The sequence below is a fragment of the Capsaspora owczarzaki genome, assembly GCF_000151315.2.
Source record: "Capsaspora owczarzaki ATCC 30864 unplaced genomic scaffold supercont2.4, whole genome shotgun sequence".
NCBI lineage: Eukaryota > Filasterea > Ministeriida > Capsasporidae > Capsaspora > Capsaspora owczarzaki.
Window position 1 is genome coordinate 961,830 of NW_011887295.1, and position 20,310 is coordinate 982,139.

The window sequence follows — 20,310 nt, forward strand, 5'->3', positions numbered from 1 at the left end:
CAAGGCAAAGTATTCGAGCGGAAGAATCGGCAAAAAGACCGGCAAAGGCAGACAAAAGAAGTTGATTGTTCCGCAGCTACGTCGAGCCGTCTTCTGTATTGTTGTGTAGTGTTGTGCTTGTGATTCAGTGGAGGACTAAAGCAAAAAAAGACGACGATTGGGGGAAGAAGGTTGGTGGATGTTGCAAGGCGATGAGACGAGCTTGGGACAACGATGGAAAGGAACAACAAGGGCAGGCGACCAAAATCCCGGCAGCCTGCTGCTGACGTGGAACGGGGGACGCGTCGGGAACGGGGACAACGATTATTGCCGATGGTACATGTAGATGAGTTTAAAAATGATGCGCATGGTTGCCGGGTGCTGAAGGGGGGCGGGAGGAGGAGAAGGAGGGAGGAATATGTGAAAAACCAACAATCTCTGAGCGTCTGAGCTTCTGAGCTTCTGCTCTTGTCGTGATCGAAACAAACTAGCTGTTGTTGTTGTTGTTGTGCTCAAAAGTGCTCATGGTAACCCAGCCCTTCATGCCAACTCCTTCATCAAGTCAAGTTGCTCAGTCTGAGTTTTTTGGGTTGTTTCTTTTGCTTGGAGTCGACCACCATGGCCTCGCCTTTCCTCAGCACAACGGCAACAACATCGACCGGCTCGTCTTCTTCATCATCGTCGTCGTCGTCGTCGGGCGTTGAATATGTCATTCGATCTGCTCATCGCGCTGTCGTGCTCGAGTTTGGCTCGCGCTTGATCCGCGTCGGCTTTGCGAGCGAGCATTGCCCGCGGCATCTCATCCCAAACCCGCCCCTGTCGCACTTTGCAGACCCAACCATCACACCAGCCAGCAAGACACCTACAACTACGACGACGACGACGCCGAGCACAGCCGCCAGCCAGCAGAGCGATGCTGTTGGACCAGCCGATCTGCAGCTGCTCTTCCAGCGAAGCGCTCGGCGATCGCAGACCGCGCTGCTCACGGGCGCCCTCGTCCGGTTTATGCAGCACGTCTACGTGGACTTGCTGCTGCTCAACCCGCGCGATCGCAGGGTCATTGTCGTCGAGGATCGCGATACGCCCGAGGCCTTCCGGAACGCGCTCGCTGCAGCGCTCTTCAGTCCTCAGCTCGACGTCCCCGCCGTGAGCTTTGTTCAGAGCCACGATGCAACGACGCTGGCGGTGGCGTCGTTCGCTCCAGCAGCAGCAGCAGGCAAGGCGACAGAGCCCGGCACTGCGCGACAGCCGACTCCGACCGCTGCTTCAGTCGGCGGTGGGCCTGCCGCGACGTTTCTGCTCGTTGACTGTGCTCATGCACGAACAGCCATTCTCCCGATCGTGCATGGCGTTCCAGTAACGGCCGCTTATACGACGCTTCCGATTGGTGGCGCCGCCGTGGAGAGACAGCTCGCGCTGCAGCTGGGCAAATCCTTCCCGAGCGTTCAGTTTACCAGTCAAACCATCGAGGACATTAAAGTTCGCGCGTGCTATGTCCGCGCTAGCCGAGAACCCGCGACAACCAACCGGACGCTCGTGTACTCGTTGCAAGGCGCCCCAGAGTCGCAGCCGCTCGTCCTGCAGGAGAGCTTGATCGGATCTCCGTACGATGTGCTTTTCGCGGATGATCCTGTCGATGACGGCGACGAGCACGAGCAATCTCTAGTTTCCAGTGTTCTTCAGGCTCTGCTTGAGGTATAGGAGGTCGCGGTTTTCTGGTTGTTGGTCCCGGGAATGCGGCTTTTCGATTGATTTGTTGTGTTTGCTTGTTTGCTTCAGAGCTCGGTCGACGACCGCGCAGCACTGGCTGCCAACATTCTACTCGTCGGCGGAACCTCCGGGGCAGCCGGATTCCTCAAGCGGTTTGCTGTCGAGCTCAACCACACTGTCAATAACACCCCTCGTTTCAAATCCCTTCTTCCCTTGCTCACGCCCACAGACACGCGACCTGCCTTCGGCGTGGTGGATTCAGTCTTCCCCGTCAACACAATTGCCTGGGTTGGTGGTGAGTTTCGATTCGTATTTGCTGTCGCTGTTTTCTTATTTGGTTTGTTGTTTTGTTTTTGTTGTGTTTTGCTCATTCGTTTCGAACGCGTGCTCTTATTGCGCGCTCATACGCACAGGCTCACTGCTCGGCTCATTGAATGCAAACGATGAGCGATTCGTCACTCGAGAAACCTACCAACAGACAAAGTCCATCCCAAACTGGGCGGATGTTGTCATTCCAGAATTTTCCCCAGAGATTGCTGTCACCCACTAACCAAAAATGTGAATCGCGCGTTTCGGGATGACTACTACCGCCAATATTAGTTGATGATTCAAGACAAGCCAAAAAATTCTTGCAAGTGCTTCAAATACGTGCTGAAGGGAACGCAACGGAAAAAAAAAAAAAAAATGTTCATGTATTCTACAGCGTAACAACAGTACAAAAGCACATATCAGCACTCACCCGTTGAGAGGGTCGAACGCTTGGAGATCAGTGTTGAGCGATGCATTGGCCATCGCAGCGCGATTTGCGGCAGAAATGCTCTTGGTCCGGATGGGCGCAATGGGTGTGGGAGGGTTTGAGCTGGCCGCAACAGACGTACGGTTGGGCATATTAAAGACGGTGGTCGAGCTCGGTGGGTTGGCAGCCGCAGCAGACGAGGCACCGAGCGGAGATGGCTGGACAGTGGTTGTGGAGTTGCGAACGAAAGGCACGAAAGAATCCGTGAACGGATCTGCACCGCCGCCCCAGTTCGATCCAGAGCCGCTGCCGCGGCTTACAACGCTGCCACGCTGCCGAGTCTGCCCGAGATGCATCGCATTCATAGACTCGGAGATTGAGAACGAGCTGGAAGGCGAGCGGGTATTCTGCGGCACAAACACTGCCTCGTGCTCTTGCACAACATTGCCGTCTTCATCCAAGAGATCCACGTCGCTAGTGTTGCGACTCACGCTCGATGATGAGTCAGTCGACGATGCGCGGCTCAGCGAAGGATGATGCGAACTTTTATCAAGCGGGTCCAAATCGGCTGCATCTGCGTCAGGACTGTCGCGCGACATGGGCGTCATCGATCCTGCGGAGCTAGTTGAGGCTCTGGCGGCAAGTGGATCGAATTCGATCGAACTGGCAGGTGGTGTGAGACTAATCAGGTTGCCAGACGTCGGGTCGGACTGCTGGCGAATGGTTCCAACATTGGCCGCTTTCGGCGGCGGAGGCCGTGGCGGCGGCGCCTTCTTGTCGCCAACACTCGCCCCAGCTGCACCGCCGAGCGGAGACGGTCGCTTGGCGAGGCCGTCTGCAGCGGCAGCACTCGACGACGACGAAGCAGTCGGCAGAGTCGATGGAGGCAGAGAGATCGCCGCCGAGCCGGTGCTAGCAGCCCGCGCATGCCCGCGCTGTGGCGACATGGCATGGGTAATGTATTGGTCGCGTTGCTGCTGCAGCTGATGCAGTTGCTTGAGCTGACTGAGTCGCACATGGTACTGCGCTTGCTTTTGAGCGAGCTCGTCGCGACACTTGCGAACAGCCTTCTCGGTGGTTGGTGGTGCATACTTGAGCTTGACATTCGGATCGGTAGGAATGGCCGCGCGAGAGTCCACGGGCCGCGTGTACCGCTTGTACTTTGCATTGCCAAGCTTGTAAGCCTCACGCTCAAACAAGGTCGAATTGGTGAGTGTTGCCCCGAGAGCCTCGCCGCCATTCAGCGCGGTTTTGTGCAGCTGCTCAATGATAAACTGCTGGAACATTTGCAAGCGGAGGAAGACGTTCAGGAAGTCGGCAACCTGTCGAGGCTTGTTGGCAACCAGCCCGTCGAGATCGAACGAGATTTTGACTCCCTTGCTCGTCACCATCGAGACGCCGGCAGAGGGCGACGTCAGAGTCGCAACCCCGTTGACGTAATTGAGCGGCGGACCGGAATACTGTCCCAGAATGATGTGCTCTTGGTAGTTGCCAAAGAGGCTGAGAAAGTACTGCAAGAAGGCACGCGGAATGCCATCGTCTGTTGTTGACTGCGCCTTTGTGAGCACAGCGTGAAGATTGTGCGTGGCGTCAAAAGGCAACAGGTTGATGTCGCCCATCGGGCCCGCGCGGCCGCTGTTGGCGGACTCTTGCGTGTGAATAATCCGATTTTCGTCCAAGTCGACGACCACGACTTCCTCGAGGGGCATGTGGGAGATTCGCTGAGATCGCAAAGGAAGACAAGCAAAGTGAGCGCATGAATGGACAACAACAACAACAACAACCACCCTTGAACAACAACAACAACAACAACAACAACAACAACAACAACAACAACAACAACAACAACAACAACAACAACAACAACAACAACAACAACAACAACAACAACAACAACAACAACAACAACAACAACAACAACAACAACAACAACAACAACAACAACAACAACAACAACAACAACAACAACAACAACAACAACAACAACAACAACAACAACAACAACAACAACAACAACAACAACAACAACAACAACAACAACAACAACAGCAACAACAACAACCACCCTTGAAGCGAGTCTCCATGGCTCACCTCCATCATGGACGAATGCACGCCAATAAAATAAGGCATGGGAGCCGAGCAGTAGTCCAGCAACTGCGGCGTCATGATCGGAATGAAGACGTGCTGCCAGTAAAGAGGGTATAGAAGATGATTCAAGGCATGAATGGCCGAGGAGACGCGTGAAAGTTTGGACGAGAAGACGAGCACACGGCGCTCCATCAGCAGAGCCGCAAATACGCCAATCAACGCGTGCGATGAAAGGCAATACACGCACAGCTGCGACAGGCAGAGGTGGTCCGGAATGCGCCACATCTTTGTGTCATCGGGTGAGTGAAACACGAAGTTTGGGGATGGTAATGGCGATGGCTTCTTGTTGCTAACGGCTGTTGGAGGCAGATTTGCAATGCTGGCCAGCGTCACAACAAAATGGTCGCCTGAGCGTGGTATTGGCACTGTGTGGATGCAGTTGATGAACTCTTCAATGTACTGGTGGTGCTGGGGGCTGTGGCAGCGACGAGAAAGTCGCCAAAAAAAAAACAAAAAAAAAAAAAAAGGTCAGCACACCAACAAAGAGTCAAACCAAAGGAACCAAGGAACGGAGGAGAACGGGCTGACTTACATTTTCCGCATTTCAATCAGCTTGTCTAGCACGTCGTCAAACACCTCAAACCAGGGCAAATAGGACAGGATGCAGATGGCTTCGAGGTCAAACTGGGAGCGGTTTGACTTGAGATTGGCGTTGGCAATGGCTGCTGCTGCGCTTCCCTCCAATGCAGCCACCGACATGGCTCCGGGTGTGAGCGCGCTGAGACCGGGCTGCAGCTGCCCTTTACTCGGTGTCGACGTCGACCCGTTGCTCGACGCCTCGACCGCGCGTGGCACCAAGCGGCAAAACCCAAACTGCTGGCTTCCGTCGCCGTCCGTCAGCACAAAGGTGAATGTGCGCCTAGCCGACACAATCAGAGCATGAACAACAACAACAACAACAAGCGTCAGCAAGGTCAAGTTAAGTGTGAGTGACATGTCTGTGCAAATCGTGTGTGTGTGGGGGGTGGGCTTTTCATTCATTCATTCAATTCGTCAAAGGGCCTCGTGGTTTCAAGCGGGATGGTATTGGATCAGCTGTCTGGCCGTCCCCCATTCCTGGCTTTGATCACTACTACTTGCTGTTCTGTAGCCTGGGTGGGGGGAAAGGGGGTTGAGACGGCGCGAATCGCTCCACCGCCGCGTGAGGGGGAAGATTAAAAGAAAAAAAGAGTTGTAGAAGTCCGTGATGAAGTGGCACATACGGATCGAACGGGAGAGCCTCGAGCTTCTCTTCGAACGGGAAGCAGAACTTGGCCGCGTTGTTGAGGAAGGCGGCGTCCTCGGCGGCAGAGACCGAGCTGCCAGACATGGCCGGGAAGGCCTCGCAGACCCGAATCCCATCCCGCGAGGCGCCCGCAGCAACAGGCGCACCGGGCGCTCGCCGATCGCGCGCTACAATCATCAGTCGCTCGACAATGTGTCCGACAGCGCTGCGGCTCCGGACACGCGACGACGCGGACTTGCTGGGCGGGGCAACACTCATGCCAAACAAAGCAACTGTTAAAAAAATGAAAAAAAAAATAGTTAAAAAAAAAAAAAAGACTGGCGCCGATTCTCAGATTGTGGCAGCATCAGTCGGTAATCGAGCATTTGGTTCAAACTCTCCCAAAATATTACCATTGATGAAGCTATGGAAGATTTCCGCTTTGGAGAGATCACTCCTTTGTTTCCCTTTCAACAGAATGCCGCAAAATTCGCCGGTGCAGAAGGTGCAACTGCGACCAGACCACTTGCATCGACCCATCTCTGCAGTTACATTCATCGTGTGCACTGTACTGGTTGGATTGGCCCTGTGGGTCGTCTTGGTATCTGGAAACTCAGACGAATAAGGGCAGGTGCGCAACGCATTCAATCACGTCGCCCATTTCATTTTGCTCTGGTGCTTGTGCGTCAGTAGCAAGGGCCTGGTACCAGCCGCAGCAACAAAAACTTTTGCTCACATCAGGCTGCTTGATGCACTCACTCACAGAGCCTCAAGCTTGAACGGTCGGGCGTTCATCTGTGCCGGCGTCGACTTTGCGAAACGCGACATCCGCCAAGGGGCCCCCTCCCTCTTCCCTCTGGTGCCAAGCGGCATGTTGTTCAGTATTATATATTAATGCATTGTTTTAGTGATAAACCATGAATCAGGATACGGGACTCATTGACAACCCGTAAATGCACCGATTTTCATCCGTGTTTCGAAACCCTCCCAGTGTCTCTTTTCACCTGTTTTTTTGCTCGAGTGCATGAAGATTGTCAGGTTCAGGTCACTCTTCTTTTGATTTAATCTCCCTGAAAGCCCGTCGATTTGACCTGGATTTTGTTACAAAAAAAAAATACTCCAAGATCCGAACCAAAAAAAAAATGCTGAAACACCTGTTTGCTGAGCTGATTCAGTGCGCCGGCTCCTCTGCCATCTACAGCTACATTGCGCTGGTCGTGGTTGGAGTTGTCACAACCCTCTTCTACATGAGAAACCGCCTTCGTCAAACTCTGGGCGAGAGGCCGACAAGTTCTGACGCAAAAGTTGGAGTACGCCCAAATTCGGCCACGAGCGGAGTACAAACAAACACCAGTTTGCTCGCTCGCCTCAAACTCCCTGTCGATGCCTCGACTCTCGCAGGACCATCCCTCGGCGGCACAGAAGCCATCAACTGCTCCGCAAATGCTGCCAATGTCGTGAGCGTCAACTACCACTTTACGCGCCAGTGCAACTACTCTTGCAAATTTTGCTTCCACACAGCAAAGACCTCTCATCTCGTGCCGATTGAAGAGGCATGTCGCGGCATGAAGCTTCTCAAGGAGGCCGGCATGCGCAAGATCAACTTTAGTGGCGGCGAGCCGTTCCTCATCCGGCGCGGCAAGCAGGTTGGTCAGATGGTCCGGTACGCCAAGGAAACGCTCCAGCTTGAATCGGTCACAATCGTCACGAACGGCAGTCTCGTGACTGAAGAATGGTTTGAGCAGTACGGACAGTGGCTGGACATTATGGCCATCAGCTGCGACTCGTTCGACGAAGGCACCAACGAGCTCATCGGTCGTACAGCCGCCAACGCCGCCGCCAGACAGGTGGAAGTCGCCTACCGCGTCCAAGAGCTCTGTGGACGATTTGGCGTCAAATTCAAGCTCAACACCGTGGTCAACACCCACAACGTGAATGAGGACATGACCGAGCACATTGCGCGCCTGCAGCCTGCGAGATGGAAGGTTTTCCAATGCTTGCTGATCGATGGTGAAAATGCAGGAGGCCAGGACCTTCGAGATGCTCGAGCCCTTGTCATAACGGACGACCAGTTTGCGGCATTCCTAGCAAGGCACAAGGCCCTGTCGCCGATCGCCGAGAGCAACTCGGTGATGCGCAACTCGTACGTGATTGTCGACGAGTACTTTCGCTTTTTGAACAATGTCAATGGCTCCAAGGAGCCGTCGATGAGCATTCTTGACAAGGGTGTCCAAGGCGCTTGGGGGAAGACCGTCTTTGATCAGGCGGGTTTCGTTGAACGCAGCGGCGAGTACGAATGGACCAGACTGGCCGAGAAGAATAGCACCGGCACCAGCACCAGCACCAGCACCCTTGCTCGCATTCCTGACACCAACGTAGTTCTACGAGCTGTCAAGGAGCTCAGCGACTAAAAGGCTCATCGAAAAGTGAACATGTACAATTCCAACTGAATGTAAAATACTGCAATCCAATAAAAGTTGTATCTATCGACATTGGCGCCATTACTGGACATTTGGGGGGCATCTGTTTGTATTGTGATGGGGGTTTCCCACTAGCAACACTCTGAAACAGGGGGAAAAGAGGAGACTACACAAAACAAAATCAAGCGATTCGCGAGGGCAAAAAACAAAGGAGAAGGTATCAGAACACACGAAAAATCTGCTTGCTCAGTGCTCAATCCGCCTTGCGCGAACGCGTGACGGGGGAGCTGGCCGCGACAGGGGATGCGGCAGTGGTGGCCGGGGCAGCGACGGGAGCAGCGCCGTCCTTGGCTTCGCGAGCGGCACGCTTGGCGGCAGCACGCTCCTGCTTGGCAACTTGGTTGAAGTACAGCATGGCGAGGGCAATGCCAATGTGGCCACAGAAGTAGATGGACTCGTAGAAGTTGAGCGAATCCTCGATGGTCAGAATGATAAAGGCGGCGCAAATGTAGTCAAGGGTGAACTGGGTGACAAACCAGCCAGCAGCGTCGTAGGCAACCTTGGTTGGCTTAGGGGTCTTGCCGTCTGCCTCCATGACGAGAGGGCGGAAACGACGGCGCAGGTTGCGAGCAGTCTCGGTGACGAGAGCGCCGCAGGCGAAGGTGAGGTAGTAACCAGGGTAGAATCCCTGCGAGAGAAACAAAGTCACGAGCGTCAGCGTCCACCACACAACACAAGGACATTTTCAGACCCTAGGCGATAGAATAACAACAACAAACGAAATCAAAGATCGCCACGTACATGCCAGAAGGCGGAGGTCATGTAAGTGGCAACGGTAACGTAAAGAGGAGCCTTCTTGCCGGCAGGGGTGAGACGCTCGTAAACATAGCGGCGCAGCCAGTTGCTGGTGTTAATGTTCCAGTTGTCAATGACAACCTTGAAGCTCGTGGCAGTCTCGATCGCGATGGGGTTGACGTTGGCGACGCCGTTCCACTGGATTTGACCGCTCTTGTCGACGCCGTTGTAACCAAGACCAGCGGCAACGCAACCGCCCTCGGCCATAATCCACGCAAAGTAGTACGGCAGACTGGATGGTTGATGCCGCCAAAACCAAAGGCATTGGTTGGCGAGAGAAATGAGCTGTTTGTTGTTTGTTGCACTTCTTCAAAAAAAAAAAACCTTACCGCGAAGAGGCAACTCCGGTAATGACGTAAAAGACCTTGAAGAAGAACGAGCGGTCGTTTTGGAACTCGGCGGTCTTGATGTACATGTTGGGGATGAACTGGCCAGCGAGGACAACCGAAACCATGAAGAAAATGCCAGCAAGGAAGCGCATCAGGGCAGGCTTGATGGTGCTGGGAATCTTGCCGTTCTGTGCACAGGGCGTTCAAATGCCAATGGATGGTGAGATGGAGGGCAGGCGGGGAACAATCGAGGCCGTCAAACACCAAAAGTCAGACGTACAGGGAAAACAGTCAAGTTGGTAAAGCGCATGTAGTCCTGGAACTCGATACCAGGGCCAGAGAGGAAGCCACCGTAGAAGAAGACAAAGCCGGCAAACTCGAGAACCGAGGGCACCTGGCGGGTGGCGTACTTTTGTTGATCGGGAGTGCACTACCAACAACAACAACAACAACACAAAAAAAAAAAAAAAAGCAGAAATGGAATGTTGTTAGTCGTCCCAGGAATGAAATTTTCCGTGACTCGTGTAGGACGAGCAGGACGAGTGCATTCGCTGGGAGGTTGCAAGCAAGCTGGCGGTACCTTTTCAAAGCGGCGGCCGTCGGCAACAGTGAAGGCGTAGGCGGTGAGCTTGGTGGTGAGAATCATGAGCGGACCAGTGACGTCGAGAGTGTAGCCGCCGTAGTCGTAGTACTGGCGCACCATGTGGCTGCATTTTTCAATCACCCAGAGCAGGATTATGGATGGAGGGGAGGGGGTGGGGTTAGGACAAAGTGAGGACTCTTGGACTCTTGAAAGCAAAAGCACATGCCACAACTGTGGCAACTGTCAGCCCTTACCAGATGCACATGAAAAAGAGGCAGAAGACGAACGAGACGAGGGGCACCTTGGGGTTGGGGACAAAGCTGAGGGCGTAGACCGGGATGGCCATGGCGAGCGGCAGCGCCATCTGCGTCAAGCCAAAGCAGAAGATGCCAAACAGGAAGCCGGCCGTCGCAGAGTACCTTCGAATGCAACATCAAATGCAACATCAAATGCAACATCAACATCAAAATCAACATGTGAGCCTTCAATTTTGATCTTTCTTATTTTCAAAACACGAAGTCAACAACAACAATAACAAGTCCTCAAAAACTGACAGATGCTTGGTGGTCGGGGACGGCAGCATCTTGTGACCGAACGAGATCAGATAGGCAGCCAGCAGGCAGATCACGAGCCTGAGTTGAAAACGAATGTCAAACAGTAACAATGTGATGAGCATATGCGATGCAATGGATGATGTATGGATGAAGCAATCACAGTAAGAGCGCGGCTTTTTTGTTCAAGGTTTTTTGTTGGGGAAATGAAAAAAAAAAAAAAAATGAAAGAACGTTCGTTCGCATTATTGCCGATCGCAGATGGGAAGCAGGGGGGCACTCGCAGCGATGGCAGGGCAGAGGGTGAGCGAGAGCGAGAGTGAGAGAGACGTGGACGAGTGGGAGGAGGGGAGCCTGGTGAGATATCAACGGAGAAGAGAGAGAAAGAGAGAGAGAGAGCAGCCGTACTTGAGCTTGTCAACAGAAAAGCCGAGCGTGAGCGCATGCGGCTCGAGCCACGCGTCCACATCAAAAGCCAGCATTGTTGTGTGACACGAACGAAACAACAACAACAAAAAAAAAAAAAAACAGACTGCAAAAGGATGGAAAAACAACTTGCAAATAAACCAAACACAAATACAACAATCAGGCCAAAAGGCAGCTGCAAAAATGCACAGTTGGGTTGGATGGCCCACCGCCTTGCCTTGCTCTGACAACACGCTCCATCGACGAGAAGGATTTAGCAACCACCCAACAGCACAATCAATCAACCTGGAAAACCAAACAAACAAGGAATCACCTGGACCAAAGAACAAATTACAGCATCACAATGTATTTACAAAGAAATCCAACCCACAAAAACAAGCGAGATAGCACGCCAGTTTCAGAGCAAGCGTCCGATAGACACACAGTGACGCGTCCTCGAGAAGGATGACTGCTTAGGCAGTCGAGCTCTTGAGGTAGGCGATGAGGTCGGCACGCTCGTCCTTCTTCTTGAGGCCGGCGAAGACCATCTTGGTGCCGGGGATGTACTTCTTGGGGTCAAGGAGGTACTCGAAGAGGGTCTCCTCGTTCCAGGTGATGCCTAGCAGAGTCACGACGAAGGGAGTTTGAAGTGAGAGCGATCAAACACAAAATGCAACAAAAAAAAAAAAAGTGCTCGCGCAAAATCCAAACCCACGACCCCCCTCGGAGATCAGAAAGATAACTGGCTCAATGCGTCAACTTACCCTTGTTGATGTTGGCATCAGTGTACGAGTAGCCGGCAGCCTGGCCGGTCTTGCGGCCAAACAGACCGTTGAGGTTGGGGCCGGTCTTGTGTGGGCCACCAGCCTCGACAGTGTGGCACTGAGCGCAGCGCTGCTTGAACAGCTTCTCGCCCTTAGCGGCGTCACCAGCGGGAACAGACATTGTTTGATGTGGACTGTCGTGAACGAGAGGAAGCAGCAGCAAGCGAGCAATCGAATTGAGTCAATCTGGTCGACACCCAACGGAACCGTCGGAGGAAGCAAGACTGCAGCACTCAAACACACGCAAACACCTTGGCAAAACAGACCCAAAGCGACTACAGTGTGACGGGATGCCTTGTCTGATTTTGAGCTGGGCTCTGCTGGAGCAGATCGCTCTCTCACCCCCAAAATCAAAAAAAAAAAAAAAAAAAAAAAAAAAAAAAGTCGCACATGCGCTTTCCAAAGCAATGGAAAGTGGTGTGGTTCCTTCCATTGATTCACTCTCTCTCTCTCTCTCTCTCTCTCGTCTCGGCGCAACGCTAACGCAGCCTTGGCCTTGATGGCAGCGTCCGTGCAATCCCAGCCGCGCACAGCACACGCCAGCAGCGAGCAACAAGCAGCGCGAAATCTCTTGGCTTTTGGAGATCTCGTTTTTGATTTTTTTTTTTTTTTTTTTTTTTGAGGAAGATCGATTGGACTTTTCCAGTTGCGGTGCCAGTCGGGTACGAGCAAGATTGGCAGCCGTGATCTGGTGCTGGCCACAGGTCACCTTCCTCCTCTTCCTCCTCCTCTAGCGCAGTGCCAGCGGTGGTGTCCTCGTGGGTTTTGCGATGGCCCTATTCTTTTTTTTCTATTCTTTTTTTTTTTTTTTTTTTTGATTCTTGTTCAATGGTGGTTTTTGTACTCACGTGAAAAAGAGTGGATCGCGTCGTAGAGCAAAAACTATCAGAATGGCAGATTGCGAAGGAAATCGCAGATCAATTGACAAAATTCTGAAGCGCGGGGAGAGGGCCTGAGATGAGATTTTGAGCCAACTTGGAAAACACACACAATCGGTATCTATTCATGAATCAATCCACCAGGAAGGGTGCCGGCACAGCTTGCACAACTTGCAACATCCAAGCTACGACTTTTGAGCGGCATCAATGGAAGCTGCTGCTGCAGCATGCGTGGTCTCGCGAGCTTGTTTCAAAATCTCGGCAGCACCAGCGGCAATCATTTCGGTGGCAAGCGCCTGTCCGAGGCCACTGGCTGTGGCTGCGTCGGTTGCGGTGATGGTGCGCTCAGCAAAGCGTGAATCAGTGCCGTCCAGGCTGAAAACTCCACCCCGAAGGCGCAGTTGACCGGAGGAAGCGTCAAACTCGGTGTGGACACCGAGCGGGACTGAGCAGCCGCCTTCCAAGCTGCGCATGAAGGCTCGCTCCGCCGTGCATCGGAGCGTCGTGTCGTTATCTTGCAAAGGCTTCAGCAGCTCGAGAGTGGCAGTGTCATTCTCACGGCACTCGATGGCCAGCGCACCTTGACCAACCGCGTACAAGGTGACTTCCGGCTTGAGAATCTAATCAAGTGCAAAACAAGGTCCCGACAGTCAAACTATGAGTGCAACAGTCTCGCCGCCATCCCTATAAAGGCAAACAACATGAAACGGCCCCAGCTTTCAGCCTTCAAATGCAAATGGACTCGACAAGCTCACCTCGCTCACACGACCTTGCCAGCCCATACGATCGAGCCCAGCCTCGGCGAGAATGAGACCAGCATAAGTCTCGGCGTCATCCAGCTTGCGAAGGCGCGTGTTGAGATTGCCACGCACATCGCGGAAGACGAGATGGGGGAATGCACGCCGAAGCTGCGCAATTCGTCGCAACGAGCTGGTTCCAATGACTGAGCCCTCTGGAAGGGTAGCCAGCGTCAGTCCTGCAAACTTTGCTCGAAGGATGACCTGGCGGGGAGAGATGATTGAGGGGGAAAGTGAGAAAATGAAACTTGGCCTTTTGTTTTCTACCTTTTTGGAGCCTGCAAGTCTCAACGTACAGCATCGTATGGGCTATCGCGCTTGCAAATGGCACCGATCGTCATGCCTGGCGGGAGTGTTGTGGGCAAGTCTTTCAGCGAATGCACGACCAGGTCAACCTGTCGATCAAGAGCAGTGAGCATGAGCGAGTCGAGCAACCCGGTTTTGCCCCACTTCCCCAGCTTGTTGAACTCGATTATTCGCCAACATGTGATCTATTCCAAACCCTCGACAAATTCCGAGTCGAACTGGGTCGAGTCGGAGGGATATGCGCTCGCTTTACCTCGTTCTGAGCAAGAGCGACTTCGAGCTCCTTGGTGAAGAGGCTCTTCTCGCCAATCTTGGAGAGTGCGCGATCAAGGACGTTGTCGCCTGTTGTGCTCATTGTAGCTGAAGAAGGGGGGGGGAGGGCCATGATGACCATCAAGTGAGCTGCACTTCCACGCGTCCCCACACAGCCATGCACAGCAGAAGCAGCCTCGCATTCCCACCATGCACGCCTCTCGAACGTACTCAGTTCAAATGTGCAGTCAGAGTAGATGGCCTTCAGACGCGCAATGACAGAGTTGGTCTGGATGAGTGCGAGCTCGCTCTTGCGGGAGCCAACACGAACCACACGTCCGCTCATGCTCAAAACAAAAATCAGAGTAACAAAAGGACTGGATGTGGCATATACTGTCATAGAATATACACAGTATCATCGATGCAAGGAATAGTGAACGGGTATCAGATTACAAAGTTGTCTAACAAAGCTCAATCAACGCAACAATCGAAACAAACAAAAAGCAAAAAAGGGCAGGCTATTGACGATCTTCGTCGCTGTCACTGGCCTCGTTGTGCAATAACGAAACAGACGATGTGCTGGGCTCGGAGAGGGCCGCGGGATGAGCAAGCACCTCCACCTGCACGGCGGTCGAAAACTCTTGCTTGTGAGCATCCACATTCTCACTGATTAGCTCAAGATCCGTGGCATCTGCAGGCCGAACAGTGCTGCGCTTCCAGCACATGAGAGCGCCGACGCCTTCAAAGACAATCACCAGGACTAGCTGGGTGAAATTCAGGAGAAAGCCGACGCCGTTCGGCACGTAGATGAACACATCGTCGCGGTCGATGCCGTACACCACCCACACGGCGCAAGTGATCAGGGTCGTGCAGTTGAGTGGTACAGAGATGGAATTTGCTCGCTTAGTCTGCAGAATTTGGCGCTGCGCAGAACAAAGGAACGTCAACATTGGTGAGTAAACATGGCAGAAGACGGAAAAATGGCAGACAGACAGACAGACGGACACGACATACCATCGACATCAATGGGGCGGCAAAGAAGCAGAACAGGACAATGTTCGTCACCAACCCGATCACGAGCTGCTTGTCATCTTGCGAGGGAACGTGAAAGGACGTGACGTAAAACGCGACCAGCATGTAGATTGTCAGGCCAAACGCGCAACGCCGCATGATCATGGCAGTCTGTGCACATTACAACGTGTGTGCGTGAGCCACCATGCAAGCAAGATGTACAACGTGCATGCAGGTCGTACCCGCTCGCTCGCCAGCTCGATGCAGACCAGCAGGTAGTACGAAGTCATCAGGCACCCGAACGCATTCGGACTAAATACCGCCATGTCGTTAATCATAATGCCATAAACTGTCCATCCGATGCAGTTTGCAAGTAAGAATGGGTAAACGAGTGGGCTGAAGCCTCCGAGCGATTTCGCGCGTTGGATGGCCAGAATGCCTGGTCTGCAAGAGATAACAAACAGGTACCCAACAGTCAAGTCAGTGCTGATCAACGCAAACAGATCAAACGTCAACTGTCGTTGAATGCATTGATATTCTTGTGGATTTTTGATAATCTTGCTGATTGATTGGTTTGTCTGAGATTGATGCAGTCAGGTGGTCACCAACTGAAGCGAATCAATCGTTCGCACAGCTCATTGTGTTTGTTACGCGGCGACATCATCATGATGCTCAGCTCCTCGTTCAGAGCAGTCATCACGCGAACGAGTGTGCAGTGGGTTGTCTGCCTCGAGTGGTGAAGCTTCGTTTCGGGCGACCATTGCAAACCCCATACGTCGCGAGGGACGTGAGGCCATGCGGACGACGTAGCGAACCACCCCGCCCTCTTCCTCCTCTCTCCACCCGCTCTCACGCCACACACCACACACACGCCAAGCACAACAAGACAATTGCACAACAAGTGCAAGGAGCAGAAAACTACAAAAAGCGGGAAGTGAGTGCGTTTTTTGTGCGCCGTACAAGGAACTGAGCTGCAAGATCACTGTGATGATGATGCAGAGAATTGGCAGCAGCGTGCTAAAGAAGACGTTGCTCATTGTGTTTGCTGAAAATATCAAAAAAGAATAACCAAGACTGAAAGCGTTCGACAAGAATGGAATGGTCAAAAATAATGGCTTGGATGGTTCAGAAAATGTAGATCTATTGATTTGCCCCAAACAAAAAAGACAAAACGACAAAAACAACACCTCACAGCATCGCCCAGTTGCTCAAAGTCATATTCCAAGCAACGCCGTCATTGTCGTTGTGGCGATACTCAAAGTACATCGAGTTGGCGTCGTGCACGTGGACGTACGCGACACCGAAGGCTTGATCGTGGAAGGCGTCCCACGTCACATTCATGTACGTTTCATTGTCGAGGGACGCGCCGCTCATGCCGACCATGAGGTGAACTGGGGCAGTAGGCTTGTCAAAGGTGCCGCTGCAAGTGCCGTTCATGACGGGGCAGGTGGCCTGGAACGAGTGGTAGTGGCCAGAGAAGAAAATGTTGACCTTGTACTGCTGCATCAAGGGCTCGAGTGCCGCGCGCAAATAGAGCGAGACGTTGTAGTCGCCCATGTAGTTTTCGCTGCAGTACGCCGGGCGGTGGGCAGACACAAAAATCCACGGCGTCACGCTGCGATCGACGGACGCGAGGTCGTTGGCAATCCACTTGTACATGTCCGAGCCTGGCAGAAAGTCGTGCTCGGCGGAGAACTGCAAAAAGTGCACAGAGCCGTAGTCGAACGAGTACCAGAAGACCGAGTTGCCATTGTCGGGCATGTGGAAGCGGTTGTGGGTCGGGACGCCGCACTCGCCGTTCGAATCATCGCCATAGTTGCCCCAGGAAGGATGGAAGCCATTGCCTGCCGCGTGGCTGGGATCCTTCTCGCCGCCAAGAAGATGGCAGTACTCGTGGTTACCAATGGAGACCTGGTACGGCTTGTTGGTGGCGATCGGCTCAATCAGTGCACCAAACCACTCCCACACGTAGCCACGGCCCAACGCGTACGAAAGGTCGCCGACGTGCAGGACAAAGTCGACATCGTCAAGGTGGCTCAAAACGCGTTCGGAAGTGGCGACAGCGCCGGGCCCAGTCGAGTACGTGCCCATATCCGCATAGACCACGAACGAGATGGGAGTATTCTTGCCAGGCTGCGGGGCCGTGGTAAAGTTGGCCACTGCACTCCAGCCAGTGGCATCGTTGCCATACCTGTACCAATACAGCGTGCTCGGCGCGAGATTGGTCAACAGCACGTCGTGGAAAAAGCCGGGATCGATGAACAAGACCGGGCTCGGAGTCGAAGCCAGAGGACTGCAAATGTCGCTCGCGCGGTACGTGTGGGACGTTCCAGACATGTTCATGTTGAGGATTCCAGCCGAGGTGCCGTATTGCACGGTCGGGATTGTTTTGTCTTCGTTCGTCACCCACATCACTCTGACAGAAGAAAGAACATGTGAAACATTGAACGAGGCCAATGAGCAAACGCAGAGGGGGGGGGCACAATCATCAAAAGTCCTAGCTTGACACATGGATGTTCGAGTGCACTTTGGCAAACAAACAAAGAGTCGTTCACTTACCGCATTGTGGTCGGGTCGCCAGGGTAGGCAAGTCGGCCGTGCGTGGGCTCATTCTTGTTCACGAATTCGACAGGAGCGCTTTGGGCCAGCTGAGTGAGCACAGTGTTGCCAGAAAAGTAGCGGAAGCCATAGTCCTTGCGCATGTTGACGAGCTCGAAGGTGACATTGCCAAAGCCTTGCGACGCGGTTTCGCACTAGCAACGGCATATTCACGGTCAACAACAATCGTCAATGCAACCTCAAATGCTTCATGAAAGGACGCGCAACTTGTCTCCAATCGAGAGCAGCAGCAGCAGCAGCAGCAGCAGCAATGGATGGATGCCTCACCTCCTTCACGTAAACCCAATCAATGTAAAGGCTGTGCTCGCTCGTGCTGGGCGAGTAGACGCCAATCCAGTCGTCCGCCTGGACCTTTGTCACGCCACTCCACGAGACGGTGACCGTGTCTCCATTCTTGGCGATCAGAGACGGGCTTGCAGAGACGGTGACCGCGGCGCGTGGCGCCCGACGGTTGATAGTGCCGTCCAGCTCCAGCTGCTGCTCCTGCTGCTCGAGCTCAAGCAGCAACTCGCGCGAGGGTGCAGCTTCCTCCAGGTCATTGTGCCAGCGTCCAGCAGCACCCTTCGACCATGGCGACGGGCGACCGTGAGCGTCGACGCCCAGCAGGCCGGCAAAGAGCAGCAGCAGCGAGATTGCGCAAAACGCCGACAACCGCAGCATGGCTACCGTTTGTTGTTTTTGTTATCTGACGTGCAGAAGGAACGAGACAAAGGACCAAAAGACCGAAAGTGAGTTGTTGTGTTTGATGATTGAAAAGTTGAATGGATGACGAGCGAGTGTTGACGGGAAAGCGGCAAAAGAAGACCAAACAGTACTAAAATGAAAACTGAACGCACAAATTTGTCGGAGAAAGCCCGGAATCAAAAGCGAGAGGATGAGAGCGAGAGGATGAAAGCGAGAGTTGCTGATGGACTGATACATACACAACAAAATGCATTTCAAAGTGAGAGGGACAATGCTCAGCAGTTGGAGCGGGAAGGGACTTGAATTCAGCCAGTCGGTACACAGCTGTCTGACAGCTGGTCGGGTTTGAAAACAGCCGCGCCGACCAACCAGACATCGGTCAGCAATCACGCACACTCAACAGAGAAAGCAATTTGGAAGGGATGGATTGATTCGATCGATTGGATTCAGCGCACGGGCGGCCAGCAGCTCCGTTGAAGGGCATTGGTCTTTGGGTTTCTGTTTGTAGCGGTGCGATTTAGCCATGAATGGGGCGTATTTGTTGAACCGATGTCTCATGAAGTGGTTTTTCGATCGTGTTTTCACAGTCGCAGTGCCTCGGAGCTTCCAATGGAAGTTCGATCCTCGAAAGAGCAAGCTGCAGCGCCAGTATGCTCCATACTAATCTCATTTTCAGCTCAAAGACAACATTGCCCTGCCGGAGTATGCCTGCGAGACAGCGGAAGTTCTATTATCAAGGCAACAGTGGAAAAAGCTCGAGTCCGAGAAAGTCGAATCTGAAAAAGCGCGACAAATACATGTCCTCTGCACAAGCGTTGCTGGAACTGCTCAATTCCAACATTGCTTGACCAATAACCAAACCAACAAAAGAAAACTCAAGTTACGACAAAGGAACATCTGCATTCATGCCGCGACCCCAGGATCCTCTGCCAGAAACGAAAACAACGACGCAAAAGGTGAGTCACTGGAGCACAGCAGCTTGTACACAGCATTGTGCAAAACACCCCCGGCCTAAGAACGCCGTCTTCCTTACACGGGCGCATCAGAATACGATGACGGATCCATGGGATCAAGGCCATCCTCGCTGTCGCCGCCAGAACGATGGTGGCCGCCACGACCGCCATAGCCGCCTCGACCACCCCGACCACCCCGACCGCGAGGTGGCCCTCCTCGCGATGCTCCTCGATAGCCTCCGGGACCGCCTCCGCGGCCTCGAGCACCGTGGCTTTGGTACGGCGCGCTGTCGTGTCGCCGTTGCTCCTTGCTCACAGACAACGATGCTGGTGCTGGTGCCTTGCCCGGCATGACGGGACCAATCTCAGGCCGGCCTGCATTCCCATGTGCAGCTGTCGATGGTGACGCAGCAGCCGGCATAGGTCGTTGATGATGGCCCTGGTACGGCGGTAGTGGCTCGCCCGCGCCAGTTTTGCATGGGACGCAAATTCCCTCCTGTGGCAGCGGTCGCTTGGATCCGCACTTCCAGCACGATGTGTAAACCAGCGCAGTCGGCTCTTCCACTGGTAGCAGCAGCTGTTGCCCTGCTTGCTGGACGTTGTTGACTCGCGACGCCTGGAACTGAGCGGGTTCTGCTTTTGGCGGCTGGTGGCCAGCACCACCACCACCACCACTACCACTATTACTACTAGTAGTACCACTACTACTTTGAGAAGCAGGAGCGTGAGTTGCTGGCGGATGTGCTTGATGCCAAGCTGAGCTCGCTTGTGCTTGCGCTACTGCTGCCGTGCTTGGATTCGCAGCAGTGGCCGGCCATGTCCACTTGGTCTCGTTCGTCTCCGTGTTCCAGTAGTAGACAAGTCCTGTAGCCGGATCTGGAACCGCCTGCCATGGATGTGGCAAGGGTACTGCAGGTGCAGGTGCTTGTTGAGCCATGACAGTTTTGGGTTGCTTCGGGTCTCAATGGGACGATCTTCAATTCAACATAAAAAGAGTGAGTTACAAGTAATAGTCAAATGTAGTACTACTCCTTGCAGTAGTCTTGAAATCTGAGCGTTGTCGTCT

At 53.4% G+C, this 20,310-nt stretch overlaps 9 protein-coding genes across 9 annotated transcripts; 2 read left to right on the forward strand and 7 right to left on the reverse strand.

Moving 5' to 3' along the window:
* Positions 1-563: 563 nt before the first annotated feature.
* On the forward strand, positions 564-2,308 carry CAOG_03092 (hypothetical protein). Its single transcript, XM_004363874.2, has 3 exons — positions 564-1,674; positions 1,759-1,984; positions 2,103-2,308. The coding sequence occupies exons 1-3, from the start codon at positions 598-600 to the stop codon at positions 2,237-2,239; spliced, it is 1,440 nt and encodes a 479-aa protein (XP_004363931.1). The 5' UTR covers positions 564-597; the 3' UTR covers positions 2,240-2,308.
* Positions 2,309-2,375: 67 nt separating this feature from the next.
* Positions 2,376-6,095, reverse strand: CAOG_08664 (hypothetical protein). The gene is made up of 4 exons (XM_011271973.1): positions 5,776-6,095; positions 5,106-5,432; positions 4,517-4,988; positions 2,376-4,146 (listed from the first exon to the last, which is right to left on the reverse strand). Exons 1-4 carry the CDS (start codon positions 6,054-6,056, stop codon positions 2,425-2,427), a joined length of 2,802 nt encoding a protein of 933 aa, XP_011270275.1. The 5' UTR covers positions 6,057-6,095; the 3' UTR covers positions 2,376-2,424.
* Positions 6,096-6,919: 824 nt separating this feature from the next.
* On the forward strand, positions 6,920-8,259 carry CAOG_03095 (radical S-adenosyl methionine domain-containing protein 2; the record flags this gene model as incomplete). Its single annotated transcript, XM_004363877.2, has 2 exons — positions 6,920-7,040; positions 7,179-8,259. 2 exons carry the CDS (start codon positions 6,920-6,922, stop codon positions 8,186-8,188), a joined length of 1,131 nt encoding a protein of 376 aa, XP_004363934.1. The 3' UTR covers positions 8,189-8,259.
* A 29-nt stretch (positions 8,260-8,288) lies between these two features.
* On the reverse strand, positions 8,289-11,042 carry CAOG_03096 (hypothetical protein). The gene is made up of 8 exons (XM_004363878.2): positions 10,924-11,042; positions 10,519-10,596; positions 10,219-10,383; positions 9,962-10,088; positions 9,662-9,811; positions 9,382-9,569; positions 8,999-9,284; positions 8,289-8,885 (listed from the first exon to the last, which is right to left on the reverse strand). The coding sequence occupies exons 1-8, from the start codon at positions 10,995-10,997 to the stop codon at positions 8,451-8,453; spliced, it is 1,503 nt and encodes a 500-aa protein (XP_004363935.1). The 5' UTR covers positions 10,998-11,042; the 3' UTR covers positions 8,289-8,450.
* Positions 11,043-11,268: 226 nt separating this feature from the next.
* CAOG_03097 (cytochrome c) lies at positions 11,269-12,006 on the reverse strand. Its single transcript, XM_004363879.2, has 2 exons — positions 11,685-12,006; positions 11,269-11,539 (listed from the first exon to the last, which is right to left on the reverse strand). Exons 1-2 carry the CDS (start codon positions 11,863-11,865, stop codon positions 11,394-11,396), a joined length of 327 nt encoding a protein of 108 aa, XP_004363936.1. The 5' UTR covers positions 11,866-12,006; the 3' UTR covers positions 11,269-11,393.
* Positions 12,007-12,686: 680 nt separating this feature from the next.
* On the reverse strand, positions 12,687-14,365 carry CAOG_08665 (porphobilinogen deaminase). The gene is made up of 5 exons (XM_011271974.1): positions 14,209-14,365; positions 13,979-14,085; positions 13,716-13,814; positions 13,378-13,623; positions 12,687-13,242 (listed from the first exon to the last, which is right to left on the reverse strand). Exons 1-5 carry the CDS (start codon positions 14,321-14,323, stop codon positions 12,808-12,810), a joined length of 1,002 nt encoding a protein of 333 aa, XP_011270276.1. The 5' UTR covers positions 14,324-14,365; the 3' UTR covers positions 12,687-12,807.
* On the reverse strand, positions 14,361-16,055 carry CAOG_08666 (hypothetical protein). Its single transcript, XM_011271975.1, has 4 exons — positions 15,949-16,055; positions 15,231-15,432; positions 14,992-15,159; positions 14,361-14,900 (listed from the first exon to the last, which is right to left on the reverse strand). The coding sequence occupies exons 1-4, from the start codon at positions 16,023-16,025 to the stop codon at positions 14,496-14,498; spliced, it is 852 nt and encodes a 283-aa protein (XP_011270277.1). The 5' UTR covers positions 16,026-16,055; the 3' UTR covers positions 14,361-14,495.
* A 54-nt stretch (positions 16,056-16,109) lies between these two features.
* CAOG_03100 (nucleotide pyrophosphatase/phosphodiesterase) lies at positions 16,110-18,420 on the reverse strand. The gene is made up of 3 exons (XM_004363882.2): positions 17,875-18,420; positions 17,548-17,741; positions 16,110-17,404 (listed from the first exon to the last, which is right to left on the reverse strand). Exons 1-3 carry the CDS (start codon positions 18,265-18,267, stop codon positions 16,177-16,179), a joined length of 1,815 nt encoding a protein of 604 aa, XP_004363939.1. The 5' UTR covers positions 18,268-18,420; the 3' UTR covers positions 16,110-16,176.
* Positions 18,421-19,108: 688 nt separating this feature from the next.
* CAOG_03101 (hypothetical protein) lies at positions 19,109-20,224 on the reverse strand. Its single transcript, XM_004363883.2, has 2 exons — positions 19,325-20,224; positions 19,109-19,217 (listed from the first exon to the last, which is right to left on the reverse strand). The coding sequence occupies exons 1-2, from the start codon at positions 20,179-20,181 to the stop codon at positions 19,172-19,174; spliced, it is 903 nt and encodes a 300-aa protein (XP_004363940.1). The 5' UTR covers positions 20,182-20,224; the 3' UTR covers positions 19,109-19,171.
* Between the last annotated feature and the right edge of the window lie 86 nt (positions 20,225-20,310).